The sequence below is a fragment of the Eumetopias jubatus genome, unplaced genomic scaffold (genome assembly GCF_037043125.1).
Source record: "Eumetopias jubatus isolate StellerSeaLion01/CBP00866 unplaced genomic scaffold, mEumJub1_p1.0 scaffold_1, whole genome shotgun sequence".
Lineage (NCBI taxonomy): Eukaryota > Metazoa > Chordata > Mammalia > Carnivora > Otariidae > Eumetopias > Eumetopias jubatus.
In genome coordinates this window covers 109,415,355-109,434,772 of record NW_028274807.1, presented here as the reverse complement: position 1 = coordinate 109,434,772, position 19,418 = coordinate 109,415,355, and the positions used below count along the sequence as shown (strand labels likewise).

The window sequence follows — 19,418 nt, the reverse complement described above, 5'->3', positions numbered from 1 at the left end:
TTCTTAATATAAGACCTAAGTATAGTTACAGCTTCATTCAAAGTACTCTAACAAATTTTGATAAAATTTCCTTTGGGGAGGGTCCCTGGGTGGCTCAGTTGGTTAAGCGACTGCCTTTGGCTCAGGTCATGATCCTGGAGTCCCGGGATCGAGTCCTGCATCAGGCTCCCTGCTGAGCAGGGAGTCTGCTTCTCCCTCTGACCCTTCCCCCCCTCTCATGTGGTCTCTCTCTCTCTCTCATTCTCTCTCTCAAATAAATAAATAAAATCTTTAAAAAAATTTCCTTTGGGGATATTCTTTGAATGATTTCTCCTAATCCTCTTTTTTTTTGATTAATGCATTTTGAGAATATTACTTCCCATGGTGCCAGGAAGTATCTTGTCCTTCCTTTTTTATTTACCATAATATACCCCTATATGATTGAATTTATCCACTTAGAAGATATTTATTGAGCATCTTTTTTGGGGGAGTGGGAAGAGGTAAGCACTGTGCTAGTTGCTGGGGACATGGACATGAGCCCTGCCTTTTTCAAGAATATATAGTTTGGATTTGTTTTCTACATAAAATGTGATGTAATTTAAAAAAATAAACATGTATATGAATCTGGTTTGGGTTACTATAACATTTGATGTCCTATATGATAAATATTAACCAAGAATGTTTTAGCTGACTTTAGAGTCCCTGGCCCTAGAGTCTGAAATAGGGACAATAAAGAGGCTTGAAATTTAAGTTATTTGTGCTGACCCAAAGAAAAATGTTATACCCACATATAGGGCATTATATGTGACAAACAAGGAAGTTTTAGTTTTTGTCATTTGAAAAAGTAAGAAGAGGAAATAATGGGGATTCCCCCAAGACTAAAAGTAAATAGGAAGAGCTTATGCTATTTTAACTTAAGCAAATATTTGAACTTTATTTGCCTTTTATTTTCAGAAAGTGAGGGTGATATTTTAGGGATATCTTTATCTCCTGTAATTAAAGTATATTTTTTCAGGATTTTTAAAGGTGTTCTTGGATTTTAGAAAAATGTACAGTTTCTAAAACCTTGTGAGCATCTTCTTGTGTGAATAGCCAGTGTAAATAGGACTAGTAAGATACTGCTTTTCCTGTGGGATTCTATGACTATGAGAAAATGAATATAATATTGAATTTGCCAAAAAATGGACTATGTAAATCTTATGATTAACATTTTGTTAGGTATGCAATATTATGTCATAAATTTTAGGTATATTTAAATAACCACTGTAATTCTAAAACTCAGATATTTTCTCTTAGGATAGAAACTCTACTCTTTACTCATGTTCAGATAGTATATAGCTATATAGCTGTTACGATCACTTAAAATTAGGGTAGAAGTCAGATTCTTGGCATATAATTAAAATAATTTTTTGCAATTGAAAATCAGAAAGATGAAAAACTTTACATTCTGCTTGTAAGTCTATGCTAACATGTTTTATGATGTTATGGAGAAGTCCTGGAAAGCAAGAGAATTTTATTTTATATTTTTAAGAAAATTTAAAAAGAAGTGGCATTATGTTGCTTTGCTAACACTTAGGAAATTTGAAAGGAGACAAAAAGCTGAGGCCTTTAATTGTGGTGTCTGGTAACGGGGGATTAGACTGAATTTAACTTTGACGATCAACAAATGGACATTTATATTATGTCAGTTGAAAGAATAGTTGCATTTTTGGCTTGAGGAGATAGCTTAATCTGAATAGCACAGAAGTTGACAAAAAAGCTTGCTAATATATAAATATTGACTGTTTTAATCTCTTGAAAACGGAAGGCTAGCATCAAGGATACAGTAGTAAAATTCTGAAAGGAGTCGTTGAAAAGTAAATGTTACGCAACATGAAAAGAATACCAGGGGAAAAACTGACAGAGTAGAATAACAGGAAGATTAGTCATTTCTGGAAGGGGAAAAAAAAAAAAAGGTGGAGAGAGGGGGAAGAAATATTTTAAACAGGAATGTAGAACTGGAAGTGCCTGTGCTAAGAGACAGACAGGAGCTAATTTAGGAGTGAAACTGGGTCTAAAAAAGGAATAATACTGGTTGCATTTAATTATACAATATAAAGTTCATATTCACAACAAACAAAAACAAAAATGGGGAAATTTTCTATTTGACATTCAAAGAACCCTGTAAAAATTAAAGAATGTTTACTCCTTAGCCGAGTTGACTTGGCTTAGGTCAGCCAGCAGTGTCAAGCGTGCGTAAAGAAAATGTATTTCTTTTAAAACAAACTAGTGTTCTACTATTTTCGGGTGTTGGATAAAGTAAAAGCCTTCTGGGCATTTTAAAATATGTATGCTATTTGATTTGAAATAATTTTCCGTTTATATTTTCTTATCTGACAACTGAAGGAGTAGCAGTCTCCAAATAGTTTAAGAATTATTTCTATAAATCCTTAAAAATATAAATTGCAACTCTCTGTGTATCTTAAAAAATATGTATAACAATCCCTATAACAGAAAACAAGAAAGTAACCAATGCAAGGTGTGTGTGTGTGTGTGTGTGTGTGTGTGTGTGTGTGTGTGTGTGTGTAATCCCACTAGTCCCTAGTTTCTACCCAAGGTATTAGGGGCATTTTGATTTTGCTGGACAGATTTTCCAACCTCTCTGAATGTTCTCATCTGTCAAATGGGAACAGTAATATACTTGCCTCAAAGTTGTGCAATGAGGATTAACTGAACTAGTAGGTGTAGCCATATCCCTGACATGGAGGTGGTATTTGTGTTTTTTAATTCATAATCTTGAACCCAGACATGGAACAGAGGCTTGTATGATGCATTTCCAACTAACACATGGGAAGATGGATGGTTGCAGTAGAAGACCTTACTCATGCCTTGACAACTTAAACTGTTGTTTAATAGGTTACATATGTATCCATACTTGACAAATACAAAAGATTACTTCTCTCGGTCATTGCTTAGTAACTCCAGTAAGCAATAAATTACGTGAAATGTATTAAAATAAAGTAGATATCTCTAGTGTTATATAAGCATAGTATCAGGACAAAACCCACTTATTCTTCTATCAGGAAAAAAAATACTGGTATTATTTAAATGCAGAAAATGGCTTATGTATATTGAAATAAAGATAACAAATCAATTCAATTTAGAGACCCAAGACTTATATTACTTGATGTAACTATATATGTAATATATCATTTTGTATCATTGAATTAATAGAAATGTGATATATATGATCTGGTAAGCATTTCCTGTTGATTTTATTGGCAAATTGCAATTCTTTCATGGTTCATGTGCACATAACTTGCTGAGATAAATTCTAACTCCAGCACAAAATTTGGTGTTACATGAACACTAAATACTACTAAAAAAATCTTTCTCTTTTCTCCTCTCCTCCTCTCTGTCTCTCTACCCTTACCCACACAAACACAGGCACTTTCCACACACAAACGCACACACACACACACACACACACACACAGAATCTCTGTGCTTAACTGCATAGGAAATGTTTATTTTCCAGACTACAGAAAACAAACGTTATCTCGAACACTGAAAGTCCTTCCTTTTCCTGGTTTGGAAACACTAAGTCATACTGAGTTCCTTGTAGATTTTCTTTAGCTAGCATGTAGGTTTATTTAAAGCATAAAGTTGTGAGGTCAAAATGACTCAGGAATTTATAATGCACAGTTAGAGCTTTTCACTTTTAGGTCACCAGTTTATACTTGACTGACTTGGTATTAGTTAAGGATTGGTAATAATGCGTTGTTTAGTTTCAGAAGAATTGGGTAGCTCACTGAAACCTTACCTGTTTTGATCTAAGTATGACCTAGAGTTGGTGCTTATTAATGTATTTCTTTCCAGATGAAGCCAAGTTCAAGGAATTAAATAAAAGAGAGTATACCCAGTAAGAGCTGATGAATAAGAAGCAGCTAATGTATTCATCTACAACTATGACTTGTGTTGTTTGAGATCTTTCTGAACGTAAAGTCTTAAAATGACCCAAACTTGTATTTCTACAGTTTTAATTGCACTGTCATTAACATCAGCAAGAAATAATAATTGTAGCTGTAGTAGATAACTTGAACAATATACAACTTGAGCAGTCAGAAAAAATATATATCCAAATATATATATGTTTGGAGATATATATATGTATAATCATATATATATATAATAATTGTAGCTGCGGTAGGTAACTTGAACAGTATATAACTTTAACAGTCAGAAAAAAATATATATGTATATTCAGATGACTGCATAAATGAGGCCTGATCTTCCTAGCATATCACTTAGTAGGGCCAAGGTCATAGAAATAATTTGTTATGATCTATCTTATGTAAAAGCCTATGAGGTTACTTTGTTTTTTCTCACCCAAAAGATGTCAGAATGTGTTTTTTAAAGAACTTTTGAATAACTTTTGTGTTAATTTAGTGTTAACATCGAAGACAGATAAATTTAAATCTTGTTGTCAGCCAAAGAGTGAATCAAGCTTATGTGGGTACAATGTATAATGCCACCACTCAAGGAATTCTGCAGAGAAGATAATTGTCTAGAAATTGGGTAAAGAATTGTCATCTTCCTTCTTTGGAAACTCTTGATTTTAAAAATAATCGAGAGTAAATAGGCTCGAATGCATCACCTCAAGCTGGTGCCACATGGGCACCTAAATTTCTTCTTGCTAAATGCCACCAAATGGCTGCATTTCTTATAGCTTGTGGCTAAATTCTGAGAGGGTAGATGCCTTCACCATAACTATATTTTCTCTCTGAAGTTTTCATGGTTTCTTGGGCTAATTTATATTAGGTTAAAGCCAAAAAAGCTGAAGCTAGCCAAACTTAGTCCAGAGAGTTAGGCTTGCTGCCAAATTAAAGACATAGGTCTCAGTATTCTTCATTGGTTTCTCAGTTCTTACCTTTGTGACCGTTAAGTGCTTGATTTGAGCTGAGGTGACCCAGGTGGCTTTGTGTCCTTAAGCGCTAATTCAAAGAAGGTCATTTCAGCTGCTGAATATTCAAGGAGGTATCCTGGTCCAGGGTTGCTTCAGCCCATACTTCAAGGGATGATCCTCAGATTTCTGCAGCTTCCTCTAATCTCATAATTATTGTCTTGGTCCTGCACATAATTAAATGTATAATTAAATGATGGGAATGAAATAGAAGTATGGCTGCCAACAGTGGTAATCCCCCAAACAGGATGACCAGTACTGTGCTGATAATAATGTTACCACCCTGTTAGTGCTTCTGAAGATATGATATACTTGAAAAAAATGTGGATACTGAAATTGTCCTTGACTTTTTTTAAAACCTGAGAATCACATGAAACGTGTAATTCCTTGTTAGTAAACATCATTAAGAGAAATGGATGTAGACTTGTATATCATATAAATGGATGCATATTAAGTTTTTGAAAAAAGACAGGAATAGCAGATCCTCTGCCCACCAGGGTTCCGGCCAGACCTGGCATTTCTTACTCCCTTTCTTTAAGTGTAAAACGCCATCAGCTTTCAAGAGGCAGTGAAGGATAGGTGTAGGCATAAAACCACAACTTTAGGAGCTGCCTTCCCGAGATCCAAAGTTCACTACACTCGCTCCTTAGTAGCTGTATGACCTTTGGCAACTCTCTTGATGCTCTAGGCCTCCGATTCCTCTGATGTACCCTGCGAAATGGGAGCCTGTCTGCCTTGTTGGGGTGTTGTGAACCTTATAATACATGCGTGTCAAGAACTTACGGAATTTTCGTGGCACACAATATGTACCATATACGTGTTAGCCATCATTAAATCTTAATTTTATGCAAACACTTTCTAATGTCTATCTTGTTAAAGGTATACATGCAATACACAAAGCAATGAAAACCAAAACGAATGTGGCAGTTTTAGCAAAATGTTTAAGACCTCCAGTTCTGAACTGGACAACCTGGGTCTGTGTCAGTTGCGAGCTCTGTGACTTTTAAACGTGTGATGGAACCTGACGGAACCTCAGTATCCTCATTTGCGAAATGAGGCAGTAATAATATATGATCTGTAGTTGCTGTGAAGATTAAATGGGATCACACGTTTAAAGCACTAAGAACAATGCCTGGCAACTTCGTGAGCATTCAATAAGTGTTAATGATTGTTCCTGTTATTACTTTGATGATGAAGTGAACATGAAAAGTATTAATATACAAGAAACATTATATACTAGGATTCTGTGTATGTAGGGTTTCCATTTTGCTAATGAGAATTCGTATTCTCTACTATGCAGGGAACAATGTTTCTGTGTTCTGGTATTTATAACTCTATACGGTTATGCTCTAATAAGTAAATAGTATTTATATAAATAGTATTACACTTATCCTTGGTTGAGCTATTGAAAGTTTTTTTGAGCTATTGATATTTTTAAAAGTCTCTAGATACTGTCTATATCTATAGGATTTTAGCTGTGGATCAATCAGTTAAGTAAAGGAAATGCTTTGTTAATGATGTTACCTGCCTGCCTCTGTTGCGCGGCCATATTCTAGCCACTCATTAAGTTGAACAGTACTGGAAGTAAAACCAACTCATCAATAACATCAAAATGAGAATAAAATATAGTAGCAAAGAAGTCATTGTTTCTTCTGTAAAATAAAGATCATAAGACCTGATATTTCCCCATCTGTTGGGAGTGTTGTAAAGATTATGAAAACAGTGTTTGCAAAAAGTGACTCTATGCCAGGAAGGCAGATAGAGCATTAGGAAAGAGGTGACCAGTATTGCATGATGGCATTTATTTTATATGGTAACATCCTTTCTTTCATTAACAGGAAATTTTAGGGCAATCCACTTGCTTATTAGAAGCGAGGAGGGCGAATGAACTCCTAAAAGGATTCATCAAGGCTTCCTTATAATAAAGTAAACCTTTAAGAACATGTTTTCCATAGAATTAGAAATTTAAAATTTCCTAGTAAGAGTATATTTATCACCTTGTTTGGGGAGCAGATTTTAAGCGTGATCACAGGAAAACACCTGTTTTGACACTTTGGGAAAGGTGCAAACATACGGGCAAACTCTGTCTAGGTGTAGAGTAAACAAGAGTGCTTTGGCTAGCATCCTGCAAGGAGTTGGGTCTAAACGGTCTGCTCCAGCTTCTGCTGCTGCCGCTGCTGCTAATACTGCTGGGAAGGAAAAGGGGCTGACCTGGCACATCCTTTACTCTTGGTGCTACAGCAGTCACTCAGGAAATGTTGTTTAAAGGGAACCTTCTGGATCCTTTTCATGGCACCATGGCAAGAAGAAGCTGTATCTTATCTATTGAAGATAAAGCATGGAGTTGGCTAATGGATGCTGGTGAGTGAATAAGGCATATGGGGAGCCAGTTCACAAAGGTATCTTTTGGGAAAGGGCTGATCTCCCAAGGACTGACACGGCGCCCATTGGAAAATGGCCTCTGATTATCTGAACATCAGAATGTTGTTTTAGAGGGGAGTCCTAGTTTTCACACTTGTGACCTGATCTGTGATCTTATATATATATATATCTTCCATAAATGAAGTTCCTATGTATTCCCAGCTTTACTACTTGAAGATACTAATCCTGAAGTTTGTTAAATACCTCAGTATATGGAACAAAGTTTCCATTGTAATTTCCACTACTTAATTTTTACTCTTGTTTTTCATATGACCCACAGTGATCTAAAAAAAATATGACTTTTTAGTATATGAAAGCAGTTTTTCCTCCTTTCAATTCTAAATGAGCACCTCCTTTTTAAAACAGCAATACAGTATAGAATTTTAACTTAAGAAACTATTTAGTATGCATAGTTCTTGCCAGGAATATTCTTTTCAATTTAAGATAATTATGTAAGCAAATTAGTAAGATACTGGATATATTAGATAGTTGCACAGGATGGGTCTTTGACATTGCTGATATATTTATGTACCAATACAAGGTAGTTTCCTTGAGCAAGTTTCTCTGTCAGTAAAATGAATAATTCGAATGAGCTATCTCAGTTTTTCTCACTCTAAAATTTTATTTTCCCATTTTGACAAAGCCTGCCGTATGACTTAAAATACATATATATCTCTTTCCTCTTATAATTTAGAACACACACGAATATATACCAATTAATAGTTCACCTGTGTCTTTCATTTAAATTGGAAGATATAGACATAATAAGTTTGCCATAAAGGTATAGACCAAATTTTCCTAGATTATGTTTAATAGGTATTGCATAAAAAAGGTAGACAATTAAGTTTAGGAATTCATGGTAGCATTATAAATGCTCTGACAAGCCATGCAGGAAGATAACTGTTTAACTTTTAAGAAATTTATTTGACCACAACGCCCTCTCCTCCCATCCCTGTACACATACACACGCGCGTGCGCGCGCGCGTGCGCGCACACACACACACACACACACACACACACACACTTTTTGAGGAGTGCCTTTTCTCATGTGGTATATCAGCCAGTGAATAGTTATTGAGCACCTGCTATGTTTCCAGGCTGATTAAGAACAGGGTTACGATTGTTTGCACATTTGTAAAAAATTTCTCCCCTTGTGATGCTTAACAACAGGGAAACACAAATTTAGATTATCTGGTCTTATTACTTTACTAGGATACTTCAGTAGCGATAGAATGTATATTTTTAAACAGCCAGTAAGGATTTTTCTGTTTCCACTGAAAATAATCCTGACATACCATAAACTCAAAAAACTCTATAAATGCCTCGATGCTGCTACGTCGCATTTGGTGACACTTAATCACTTTTTGAGTACTGTCTTCCACATTTTTTTGTTTGTTTTAGTTTTTGTTGGTTCGATTGTTGAAACTGATGTTCATGAGTGGGATTGACAGCATAGGTCAGAAAAACAAACTGTAATTGGATTTTTATATTTTATTCAATAAAGTCAGAGTATTAATTTTTTTCAAGTCCATTTCCATTTGGTTTCTACCATAGGGGCTCACGCAGTCTTTCCTTATCCAAACCTATCATATTGAAATGATTGTGTTTTAAAATATTAAGTTTCAGTTCAAACCAACATCTAAACTTTAGGTACTGTTTATACAAGAAAAGTATTTTTAAAGGGAAATTCAGATTCGTCACTCCCTTCCCTTATCAATTCTCAGTTCTCTCAAATTGAAAGTACTAGCTACCTGTGCAGTACTTACTATTATGTAGTATAAGGGCTATTTCATTTGATAAAAGTGGTGGACCCTTAGTGACTTATGGGACATAAGTAAATTTGCCCAACAAGAACTGCTTTGATTGTGCATGTTATTAACTGTATATCTGTATCACTGTATCTGTATGGTGAGGGATGGAAATCAACCTTTCCTAACACAAGCTGATTTCAGCTTTTTGATACCAAGTAAAAGATTATTATTAATATTTTGGGTAACTTGGATTTAAAAACATATGTAAGCAAATACCTTGAAGTCAAGAATTGCACACATAGAGCTGCCATCAACTGGCAGATTTTCTTCTCATTGAATTCTGAAACAAGCATAAGACAGTACCCATGGTTAATTTGTGTCTAGTCTTGAAAAAAAAGATAGTTCCCAAGTAAGGCTGATTCTTTTTATTTTGGCACATATTAGGAATTATTAAAGTTCTGTCAGAGTTTATATTTCCTTTCTGACTTGATTTTCTCCTGATCCTTAAAGCAAAATTGCCTTAGGGTCTGTCTTTTCTACCTGTTGGATATTTAATATTCAGTGGGCCCCTCCAGATGAGTTCCTGAGGCCTTGTGAGTTGTTGAAGAGCTGTGAACAGTGGTTAACAAACTAGAAGGAACTCTCTGGACAACAGAGTATTACGAAGTCCAGTTTCAGGAGAGTCTTAGAGGTTTATCTGAGGGTGCATTTAACACCTAGTATGTTGGTCACATTTTCCTGTCTTCCTCCTCTTTTCTTCTTCCATTTACTTCTCTGTCGTCCTGTTCTAATTTCTGAATGCTCTTTGTCCAATTGCTTCTTTTTCTTCATATTCTTTTTCTCTTATCTCATTGAATTCCTCAGTCTTCCTAATCTGATCAGAATACAAAGTGATGTATTTGATAAAGCATTTGTTGTTCTTATTTAAAAAGCAGTTTTCATGATTTCTCAAGTTAAAAATCAGCTCAGTTTAAAACTTCTGTTACATTTTCTCCTCCAATAATGGACAACTTTGCCTTTTAATTTCTGCTGCCTTGTGGATTAGCGCCCTGTGGTTTGATATATTTGTAAATTTCCTTATCTTAATATGAATGTGATAATGACGGGACTTAGGCATTTTTATGTCACCTGTTAGATTTTTAAGCTCAAATACAGTAGGCATACTATAATATGTCTTCCTTACTTTTCTTTCTAGAACTAGAGCTCCATATCCCCCCCGCCCCAACCGTGTTTTTGGCTCTCTTATGGGATGCTAGAATGGCCTGTCTCCATGTATTTCGTTGCATTTCGCCATTGCTTCTTGTGTTCTGTCGGGGAATTTTGGTGATTCTTTTCAAGCGCTACCTGAGCTCTGTGCTAGTTGTTCCATTCCCCCAGGGTCTCGTGCTGTGTGGTCATGTCTCCACTTGCTCCGCCCTGTCCATTGACAGAGCCTGGGTTCCCTGATGGCTGCCTCTATACCCTTGTGAGGGCAGGAATATTCCTCCCCCTGCTGCTACGATTGAGCCCGTGCTGGGTACCACGTTGCCCTCTACACTTGCTTTCAGTTGTTAAGGCTTCCCAAGCTTTGGCTGTGGCTCAGTGATCCTGCTGTCAAAACCCTGAAGCTTTTCTGGCCTCGACACTCAGTGGTAGCAGCAGGTGTTGGGATTTCTCCAAGCCCCTAAGACCCTGGGAGCACGAGAATGGCCGTTTGACATAGACCTCAGGACTTTTCAAAGCACCAAGAAACATCTGCGGAAGACATGTAAAGGTAAGACTCTGATTTTTCCAGGAAGCTGTTCTAGAACTAGAAACCTATAGCCATGGATTTAATGTGGACTAAAGAGCTGAAGAATGTCCTTGGGGAACTCTGTGCTTGATGACAAAGCCAGGATATGAGTCTTAGATTGGGTAACTACTTATTAAAACACCTCTTTTAGGAGTTCGGTATGATGTTACCATTTCTAACCAATTTTATTTATATTAAACTTGGCATTGAATAGATTTTTAAAAATATTTTTTTTCCATTCTTTGGATTGGAATCTATGAAGCAGTTTTCTCTTTCACAATCTGCATTGTGTATCCGGTAAGAGAAATCTCGAGAATGAAAACAGTTAAAACAGCCAAAAATAAAACAGGAGTTATTTATGTTTCCAAAAGCCTGTATTTTATTTACCTGTTAATGTTCAAAACCAGAAACATTCAATTATTATACCCTCAAATTCTTTAAACTCAAATTTCTAAAGCCATAATTAATTCAAAAGGAATAGGAAGAGGGTGCCTGGGTGGCTCAGATGGTTAAGCGTCTACCTTCGGCTCAGGTCATGATCCCAAGGTCCTGGGATCGAGTCCCGCATCAGGCTCCCTGCTCCTTGGGAGCCTGCTTCTCCCTCTGCTTCTCTCTCTCTCTCCCTCCCTCATGAATAAATAAATAAAATATTTTAAAAAAAAAAGAATTCAAAAGGAATAGGAAGAGCTGCTCAGATGGTGGTAGTGCAAGGGTACGTTATTGTCCTTTGTCAAAAATCACTGCTTAGCATTCTAAATGTAGCACTCGATTTTCTTTTAGGGCTTTATTTCTGTTTTTTTAAAAGGTAATTATTCCCTGCCCCTAATTTTTTGGGAAAAAAAAATCTCTCCATATGGGTGTAAATAACCTGGATGAAGGGTGTGGGGGTGGGTGGGAGAGAGAGATGAGCAGCATCTTGGAGTGAACAACACAGATCATCTCTTCAGCATTATTTATAACCCTTTATTCTTTACCCTGCCTCCATTCATAAGCGTTAATCTGGGAAGGCAGGTTAAGGCAGCTCTTCTAGTGTGAGACCCTCAGTGGCCTTACTCAACATTCATGTCTTCTTTTTTCTCCTTTGTTTTCTTTTCCATATGGACTCAATCTGTTAATTGATTCCCTGTAGTTGGAATCCAGACTATTAGCTGTCATGCTGAAACTCCTTCATTTCAATGACTAAATATGTAACTGAGGTTTTAAAAATGAAAAAAGAACAGTGTTTACTAATAGCTGTACAAAAGGAACAATCAGACTTTTTGATAGTGCTTATTTAGGATGCTTATTTTTAAAACTAAAAGATGTGCAACAAAGTATTTTATTTACACTTGAAAATATCCCGATTTTATTTCCTCTAGACCTCAAAAGTATAAGTAAATGGAATGTTTTGAAGGCTTTCTACTGTGTTAAATTAGGTAATTGATTTCATATGTAAAAACAGAAAAAGAAAACTGTAATGCTTTAATTCTTAACATTTATAATGAGTTTATGGTTTTTGAAAATGCAAGGCACAGTCTCAAGCCAGGAGTTTGCATTATTCTCAGGTTGACTTATGAAGTGCATTTCCCTTTTTTCTGTTTATTTAGAATTCTTATATTCCTCTAGGACAAGAACTGAAACAATATATATAATTGTCATATTACATAATATACTATGTTGTACATTATTTATCATGTTAATCATATACTTAACATAATTAAATATTAAGATAGAGTGATTGATGTTATAGGCATTTACGAAATGATTTTGAAACTTTAAAATTACTTAAAATATCTTTAACAGAACATAATGAATTAGTGGTATCTAATGTAAGGGACATGTTTAATGTAAGGGACAAAGTAACTTCATATAAGCTGAACTCAGTACAGCAATATTTAGACTTTAGTGATTTCTTTTCTTAGGACATACAAAAAAGGTACATGATTTAAAATATTGGTGCCATGGAGCTCTCAGCCACTACCTGAATAGAAAAAATCTATTGAATAAATAAAGGAATGATCCTTTTGCAGATAAGGAACCAGAGGACTGCTAATTCACAGTTTTTAAGCCCAGAGCCAAGACCTGAATGCAAATCACTGAATTCTAATCCCACGCACTTGCCTCTACGCAATGCTGTTCGCTAAAGTTGCGGTCCCTTCGAGCGGCCGTCCTGCTACTGTCTGCAGGGCAGTGAATAGATTCTAGGAATTAAAGTGATTTTCTGCAGTATCAAATGTGTCTGATCATGGCTGATAAACATGGGCTCACTTCTGCAATGTAGCCTGATTGAGGCCTTTAGAATTGCCCTTTTATTTCTGCCTTGTTTAGTGTGGCTTTCCTTATCTGAGGATTTTGAAAAGTACAGTGGAAGAATCATTAAAATATTTTTGTTTGAAGGGAGTATTGAACTTCCGGCATGCCATTTATTTCAGTTTATCCCATGCGTTTGAAGGTTTCTGAAAATTTAAATTCTTAAAATTGAAAAGATTAGATCTTTGTGTATATATAGGCAGTTGATTTTCTGTTTCTAAGCAAAAAAAATTTAATTGATTTCCATTGTTTCCAAAGTTGAAAAATCCCTCAGCTTGCATCTTTAAAGATGTCTGTTTATTTGTGATATCATGAAAGTGGAAAGAGTGCACATTCTCGGTGCTACAATTAGAATATGTATGTGAAATTATTTGATATATTTATTAATTAAGTGCTTTCTGGCTGTCTGACTTAGAGTTATTACTTCAAAATCCAAATTCTCTTTGACTTAAACGATGATGGGTATCCAGTCAATAGGGCCATTCCCAGGCTCCTTTAATGTGATTTTTTGGGAGGTATAATTGTAATCCAGTCCCCTTGAATGATGCCCAAGTTGGACTCAAGACCCAATATGGACCTAAGAGAAAAACTAAGAATGTTAACTCTGAATGCTCTTTTTTAGGAAGTTCGATTTGAAAAATAGCAGGAGTACTTTTGGGATAGGAATTTATAACACTTATTGCAGAAAAAATTATGAAGTACTTGTTCACTGAAAGTCTTAGCAGTCCTAGGCTAGTTCTCAAAATAAGATTCTTAATCCCCATCGTAATGATCCCTGAGTATTTATTTCTGCCATCACTCAACTCATAAGACTGGTACCTCTCAGTTCACACTGTTTACTCTTTCCCATGTATTCCTATCCTTTCTTGGAGAGAATGAGAACTGTCTGGACTGGTGGACAATGAGCAGAGGTTCTAATTAGTTGTAACCCCTGGCCATGAGTGCTAGTTCCCAAATTCAGTCCTAACATTTTCATGGCATAGTGCCATCAAGATGCTTCTGCCTGAGCCTCTTTTCAGCTCAGTCTTGGACTCCTGTTCACTCACTGGCTCTTTGACCTTAGAAAGAAAGGCTACTTACTCTCTCAGTTGTAGTCTGACACGCTCTAAAATATGAAGAATATCATCTCCTTGTCAGGGTTTTTATGAAGATTTAATTTAATTTAATGAGACCGTGTATGCCAAGCACTTAGTGCATAAGGCTAGCATATAGAAAATAGCCAATAAATTGTTGATGCTATTATGTGATTTTCCCAAGGTCACACAACTAGAAAGTGATTGAGTCAGAATTCAGACCCAAGTCTGTCTGACAGGAAAACCAAATGAGACAGGAACACATACACGTTTTCCATATGCAACAGCAAGAAGGGGAACCATGAAGCAAAAACTCATGCTGTCTCTGAACTCTGACTCTTCTCATATGGACTCATACCTTTTATGATGCATAAATCATAATGTCATGTATGCTGATGGGGAAAGGAGCATAGTTCAGTGGTTTAGAGACAACTCTAGAGGTAAAGCTTCCAAGGATTGGAATTTCAGCCCTGCCACATGCAAACAGTGCGTTATTAGGTAAATTACATACATACCCCTTTACAGTTCTTCATCTGTATATGAAGCTAATAATAGTACCTATTGAATTATATTATTGTGGACAGTAAATGATAGAAATTAAAGAGCACCTCCGATAAGTGACTTTTATTAATAATTGATAGAGATGTAAATATTTATTTAAAAATAAAGTATGTTCACAGAATGAAATGCGTGGTTGGTGAAAATCAGAACCCATACAGTGTTAGATATGGATAGGATCTTGGTGATTAGATGTCATTCCTTTCTCCGAGAATCTGTACACTTTCCCTGTCAGAGACATTTTACCTTAGTGGCAGGCCAGTGGAGAAAGGGGGAAAAGGCAGTGAAGATCAGAACTGACCCAAATATGGAGTGGTGGTACCATCCAGGAGGTAGGTGAACTTCTCTCAATCTGGGTTGATGTCAAGGACTGGCGTCAGTGTCACCAGATGTTGAGAATAGTCCCGGTTACGCAGATGGTAGGATTATCATTCTTGTATTCTTTCTTTTTTGAAGCAGAACCCAGACCAGCAGCTGGGGCTCTATTTCTGGGAAGAGTGAGTTAACCTGGGCTAAGTCGAGTGTCAAGGGTTAGCCTTGAATGCTTGTCAGACCAGGGACTTTCCTTCCTAGATTCTCAACTTTTCTGAAGTCAGAGACGTTCATGCTACTTGTTTGCAGTGTTTTACGTAGAGTCTGGGAAACATTGGGCACTTGATGCATGCTTGATAATTAAGTAAAAGAAGAACTGATTTAAGGATATCACGGCCACCAAAGGGACTGGAAAGCAGGGCTGCCCTGCAGGAAGTGTAGGGCGCCTGGGGCTCCCTCAGGGACGGAGGGAAGGGTTAAGGCAGATCCTGGTGGTGGACCAGGGAGCTGAATGTACCTAGTCTTTGTAATGACTGTCAGTGTAGCCTGATTAATGAATGTAGGAATAAAGTATTCCAAATTTTTAAAACTTTTCAAGAGTTTAGAGAAAAGAATTTAAAAAATCAAAATCTATTAGAATCATGTACATTGGCTTTTCAAAGAGTTAAAAGTGGTATTTCTAGCTTTAAAACTCAATTTTGGTGCCAGAAACTTGAGGAAAAATGTATCTGTAAATACATCTTTGTTATATATATATATATATATATATCTCCTTACATAAAGAAATCATGAAAATATGGTTTTAAATATGTAATATTGTGATGTTGTAATTTGTAATACATGGACATAAAATGAAGAGTTTATGCAGATGTTGTGGGACGTCACAGTGTAATTCTAGAATTTGAAATATTTGTGGGGGACTATTTGTAAAACGTTGAGGCTTTTTAATTACAAACTTTGTTCCTCTTTTGATGTATATTTCCCAAAATAAGAAGAGGAAAGCATCTTTCCATCAAAGTCTGTATTAAAAACATGAAACACACTAAAAAGAAGAAAATTAACTATGCTTAGTGTTAAACCTAACCATTTTTGTTGATACCTAAGTTGCCATAAAGGTGTTTTTAGGTATTCCGGTTATTTAGCATAGCATGTGGCAGACACATTAGCTCCTTGCCGTCAAGGCCAGGATATCGTGTGCTGGCACCTGAAGGACAGTTGTTTAGAAAACTTCAACTGAGAGTTAAAAATCACACCAAATGTTTCTGCGAACATTTGTGTCTCCTTAATTTGAAAAAGACCATATGCTACAGTAGTGCTTCTATAATATTAAGATAGTGTGGAACTTTCCCTAGTACCTCTAGAGCAAACTCTTAAATCACGTGTTAAGTCATTGCACATTTAAAAATTTTTGCTTTGCAAAATATCCATTAATGTGAAGGTAAACAAAACATTGAGTTCAAAGTGGCAAAATCACCACCAACAGATATACCTTATATTGTAGAGAGTGGGGTCTTTCTGTGTTTTTCCTTTCCAGTGTGACCGTAAGCTTGGCCCCTTCCTCTAGTTTTCCCTCTCTTCCCACTCTCTCTCTCTCTCTCTCCACGTGTATAGAGATGGAAATGCACACACACAGGCTTTTGCTTTTACCATAAACGATTTACACCAGAACAGCAATTGCATGTTAACTCCCTATGGTCCTTTCTAATCATTTGCTTTTATGGCCTTGTGTCCCTGAATTCTAGAGGGTTGAACATACTGTGTGTGTGTGGAAACACCCCTGTAGTGCTTTTCTTTTCTTTCCTGTTATTTCCTGATGCCTGATTTTAGTTTATCTCGGCCATTCATCTTGTGAGTTTTAATTAGGTAGTAAGTTAGAGATGTTACTGAAGCAGTATGTACTAACTAACAAAAGTTCAACTCCTCGTGAAGTCCTGTACACATGAAATAATCAAGATAACTGAGTACCAGTTTTTCTCCTCCCTAACCTTGCCCAGGATATGTTCTTAGCAGTTTTAATCTGTTGTTTTACCCTTTTAAAAAACATGATGGGAAGTGGTACAAATCATGACAGTGCAGTCTCTCCTCGAGGAGAATTTTGTCATTGGAAATAAAAGGGTCAGCACGAAGAGGGGAAATGCTCTAAGAAAGTGAGCAGTGTTTGGTCATTGTCACCATTCTTGATTTCCTATCTGGAAACCTCTCGTGTACTAATGATCACAATAGTTGTGGTGACACCCTGTCTTAGACCCTACACCAAACACCTAAATAAAATTGCTTTAAGAAAATAAGTCATTTGTATTTACTTTCAGAGTCCAGGATTGAGGGATTGAGCTTATACTTTCTTTTATGTAATTTTCATTTTGAAACTGTGTTGATACATTTGCAAACAAACATTTAATAAACTCCCACATAACAAAGGAGTACCTAACAGTACCATAGTAAGATTACTGCGTGGAAATAGAGCCCTTTAAACAGGACATCTCAACTCAGAGGAAAGTTTGGTTTTAGTTTCATTAGAGAGCCAAGATTGTTTTGTTTTGTTTTTTAAAGATTTTATTTATTTATTTGACAGAAACACAGTGAGAGAGGGAACACAAGCAGAGGGAGTGGGAGAGGGAGAAGCAGGCTTCCCACCGAGCAGGGAGCCCGATGCCGGTCTCGATCCCAGGACTCCGGAATCATGACCTGAGCCGAAGGCAGACGCTTAATGACCGAGCCACCCAGGCGCCCCAAAAATTGTTTTTTAATGTCTTTAGTGGGTTTAAAGGATTTAGTGGATTGAAAGTAAATTACTTAAAAAATAAAAAATAAAAAATATGAATTGAATTGACACTTTATTTTTATTAACAGAATCTCAAATTGAGTTACAACTATCCTTTAATTACTTTTAAGTTAAACTTTTCCATTCGAAAGATATTTTAAAGTTAGATTTCAACGTTTAAGGCTTCACATGGGCCATTTTCTACCTGTCACTCAAATCCACTGATTCTTATGGAATTGGGGCCGTTTCTACTTGAGATTTGTAATGTTTGTGGCACTTGTGATGGAGTTAGGCGCTGTATGACAAAGAAGAGTAAAAATCATGTAAGAAGGCTGTGGACAGAGCGCTGGACTTGGACTTAGTGAGTTTCCTGGGACAGTTCCGCATTTAATCACCATGGTCAGAAGCATACCCCTCATTTTGCCTCCCTGGATGTAATGAAATCTAATGGAGATAATGCACAGCACAGCACCTTTTGTAAACCTCTGCTTTATCTTGTTTGTGAAATAATTCATTTATCTGAAAAGCCCTGTAAGTCCAAGTTGTAAAAGTAAACTGTGAAAAGTAAGCCTTTTCCAGAATCCTGCCCACTGATGACACACCTGTGTATCACTCTCATGAACACTAAATTGAAAGTATAATTATTGTTTTTATAATATAATTGGTGATATAAATTTTAATCTGTTTGAAAGAAAAGTGGTGTTGGGGGTGGGGGAGAGTCCAGACTCTTCTTTTCCTTCAAGATAAGCCATAAATTGTAAAAGTCAAGGTCATATTTAAAATCTACAATTATGAAATGGATTTCTGTTGCCCCAAAGAATTTTCCAAGAGAGAAAATGCATGTAATGGGAAGAAAGAAAAGGTACAGAAAACAAGCACCTTCCCCTAAGGAGAAAATGTATTTTTAACACTAGAGAATATAGAATTTGCTGTATCAACAAAGTATATTATTTCACCAAAGAGCTGGATAAGCTAGTGTGTATTTATTGAATAAATGAGTGTGTGTTGGTGAAAATTAAAGAGTGAGTGGATGAATGAATGGATAAGTTTAGTAGTAACACATTCTTCTTATTTATTATTTTTAGGGAAAAATAGTTATTTTAAAATACTACAAAAAATTCACTGAAAGAAACTGGGTGAAATTCCTCATTTTCTGCTGTGGAAACAGCCAGTTGTTACAGTAGGATGAGAACTTACTAGGTTATAAGATACTGTTTTTGTAGGTTGAATTACCCTCCATTTATAGAGCTTTGGGGAATCTGTAGATGAGAAAGCATAAACCTTAAGCAAAAGGGCAGTTAGTACTATTCTAAAAATAAACATTGATCCATGTAATTGCATTCTAAATAAAATAAATAGAAATGAATTAAGAAAATTATAATGGTTTCAAAGAATTTAGTGTATTTTCCATCCCTGTTTTCATTTGGATTTTATGGCAATTGTTATTAAAGGAACACCACACTCTACATAGTTTTAAACTTTTAGCCAGCAGTGCAACACCCAAAAGTATATTGGATGTCTTTGCTGTATAAAAAAAGCACTGTGCTTGATACTGTCATGGC

General features: G+C 36.1%; 1 protein-coding gene across 15 annotated transcripts in view; it reads left to right on the top strand.

Moving 5' to 3' along the window:
• MBNL1 (muscleblind like splicing regulator 1) overlaps positions 1-19,418 on the top strand; it is a 201,574-nt gene that overhangs the window by 81,750 nt on the left and 100,406 nt on the right. For 3 of the 15 annotated variants that reach the window (XM_028103152.2, XM_028103151.2, XM_028103153.2), the window contains exon 2: positions 7,162-7,281. The exons of 7 other annotated variants lie outside the window; for them this stretch is intronic. In XM_028103152.2, coding sequence (XP_027958953.1) covers positions 7,276-7,281 — 6 coding nt within the window. In that variant the 5' untranslated portion in view covers positions 7,162-7,275. Of the gene's footprint in view, positions 1-4,177; positions 7,282-10,287; positions 10,846-19,418 lie in introns of those variants that run through there. 5 more of the 15 variants (XM_028103155.2, XM_028103154.2, XM_088025729.1 and 2 more) reach the window with 4 other exon arrangements.